The 1,731-nt window shown below is 38.4% G+C and overlaps 1 protein-coding gene across 1 annotated transcript; it reads left to right on the top strand.

Moving 5' to 3' along the window:
* The first annotated feature begins 378 nt into the window (after positions 1–378).
* Positions 379–1,317, top strand: LOC142842683 (olfactory receptor 5J3-like). The gene has a single exon (XM_075959377.1). It carries the CDS (start codon positions 379–381, stop codon positions 1,315–1,317), a length of 939 nt encoding a protein of 312 aa, XP_075815492.1.
* The last annotated feature ends 414 nt before the right edge of the window (positions 1,318–1,731 follow it).

Genomic DNA, 1,731 nt, shown 5'->3' with positions numbered 1-1,731 from the left:
AGCAAGCTTATATTTCCCCAGAGCAGAAGGATGATGGATATTAGAGAAGAAACCAGAGATTTTGCACCACCCTCTAAATTCAAATCTCAGCTCTACCTTCTGAGAGATTTTTAACATTGGAGAGATTTCTTATCCTTTCCTGATAGCAGGGAATACCCTAATGTAAGTTGCAGTTTTTAAGTCTCCGTGGATAGACTTTATTGAACACATATGGACTACCATTGATATTTCTTTCATTGCTTCATCTACCACAGCGTAACCTCTCAGTGTCTTAAACCAAAATGGATATCTGATTCTCAGGAAATCCTCCTATTTATCTATTATTCATTTAGGTCTCATGCTATTATTTTGTAACAAGAAAATATAGACTACTGAACAATGACAATTTGGAATCATACACGTGTGAAGGAATTTATACTGGTCGGCTTAACAGAAAATCCTAATTGGGAAGTTCCCCTCTTCTTAATTTTCAGCGTAATTTATCTTGTCATTCTTGGTGGTAATTGGGGTATGATTATCTTGATCTGGCTGAATGCTCAACTTCATACACCTATGTACTTTTTCCTTAGTAACCTTTCTTTCTGCGACATCTGCTACTCTACTATCTTTGCTCCTAAGATGTTGGTTAACTTCCTATCAGAACACAAGTCTAGTACGTTCTTTGCCTGTGTTCTGCAGAGCTTCTTTTTTGCAGTTTATGTAACCACAGAAGGCATCCTCCTGTCTATGATGGCTTATGATTGCTATGTGGCAATCACCAAGCCATTAATGTATACAGTTATTATGACCCACCGCATCTGCACGCAGATGGTTCTGGCATGTTACTTGGGTGGCCTCATTAATTCTCTGACTCACACAATAGGTCTGCTCAGACTGGACTTCTGTGGTCCAAACATTGTGAATCACTTCTTCTGTGACGTCCCTCCTCTTCTGAAGCTTTCTTGCTCTGATGCACACATCAATGAGATGCTGCTTTTGATCTTCTCTGGAGTGATTGCTATTTTCACCTTTATTGTTATCATTGTGTCCTATAGCCACATTCTCATTGCCATTCTGAGAATTCGCTCCGTAGAGGGGAGGCGCAAAGCCTTCTCTACTTGTGCCTCACACCTGACAGCTGTGACATTATTTTATGGTTCTGTGGCCTTTAGTTATATCCAGCCAAGCTCTCAGTACTCCATGGAACAGGAAAAAGTGTCTGCTGTGTTTTACACCTTGATCATTCCCATGCTGAACCCTCTGATTTATAGCCTGAGGAACAAGGATGTGAAGAAAGCGGCTAAGAGGTCCATTTGTAGGGGATGGAGCAACTCTTGACTCAGTCTTTTCTATGATTCTGCAAAATTGAAGTGAATCTTCAAACTGACTTCATGGAAAATTATTAGTCTTTTATAAGAGTAACATAAAATTTTACACCAAAATATTTTAGTAATTTCAACTGTGAATTACTATATTGCCTCAGAAAAATTTAAAATGTGCCTAATGACTAGACGTCCATGAATCTTTTATATGAGTCTATATACTCTCACTAAAATCAGAAATAATTATCTTCCAAATTTTATACAATATTTATAGTAAGCTAAATGGCTGAATAACAATGTTTCGAGTTACACCAAAACAGCTCTAAGTTGAGAAATGTCAGCTTATCTTTTAACCAAGACCAAGGGCCTTTACCTGGTTTCCGCAAAAGATTTACTGGCATTCCCTCATCCACAGTGGGGAGATATAGAC

The sequence above is a fragment of the Microtus pennsylvanicus genome, chromosome 1, assembly GCF_037038515.1.
Source record: "Microtus pennsylvanicus isolate mMicPen1 chromosome 1, mMicPen1.hap1, whole genome shotgun sequence".
Lineage (NCBI taxonomy): Eukaryota > Metazoa > Chordata > Mammalia > Rodentia > Cricetidae > Microtus > Microtus pennsylvanicus.
Note: the sequence above shows the minus strand (reverse complement) of the source record. Positions and strands in the feature narration are given on the sequence as shown.

Bases quoted from the DNA above. Each gene is read 5' to 3' on its own strand.
- LOC142842683 (XM_075959377.1), top strand. From the start codon at position 379: ATGACAATTTGGAATCATACACGTGTGAAGGAATTTATACTGGTCGGC.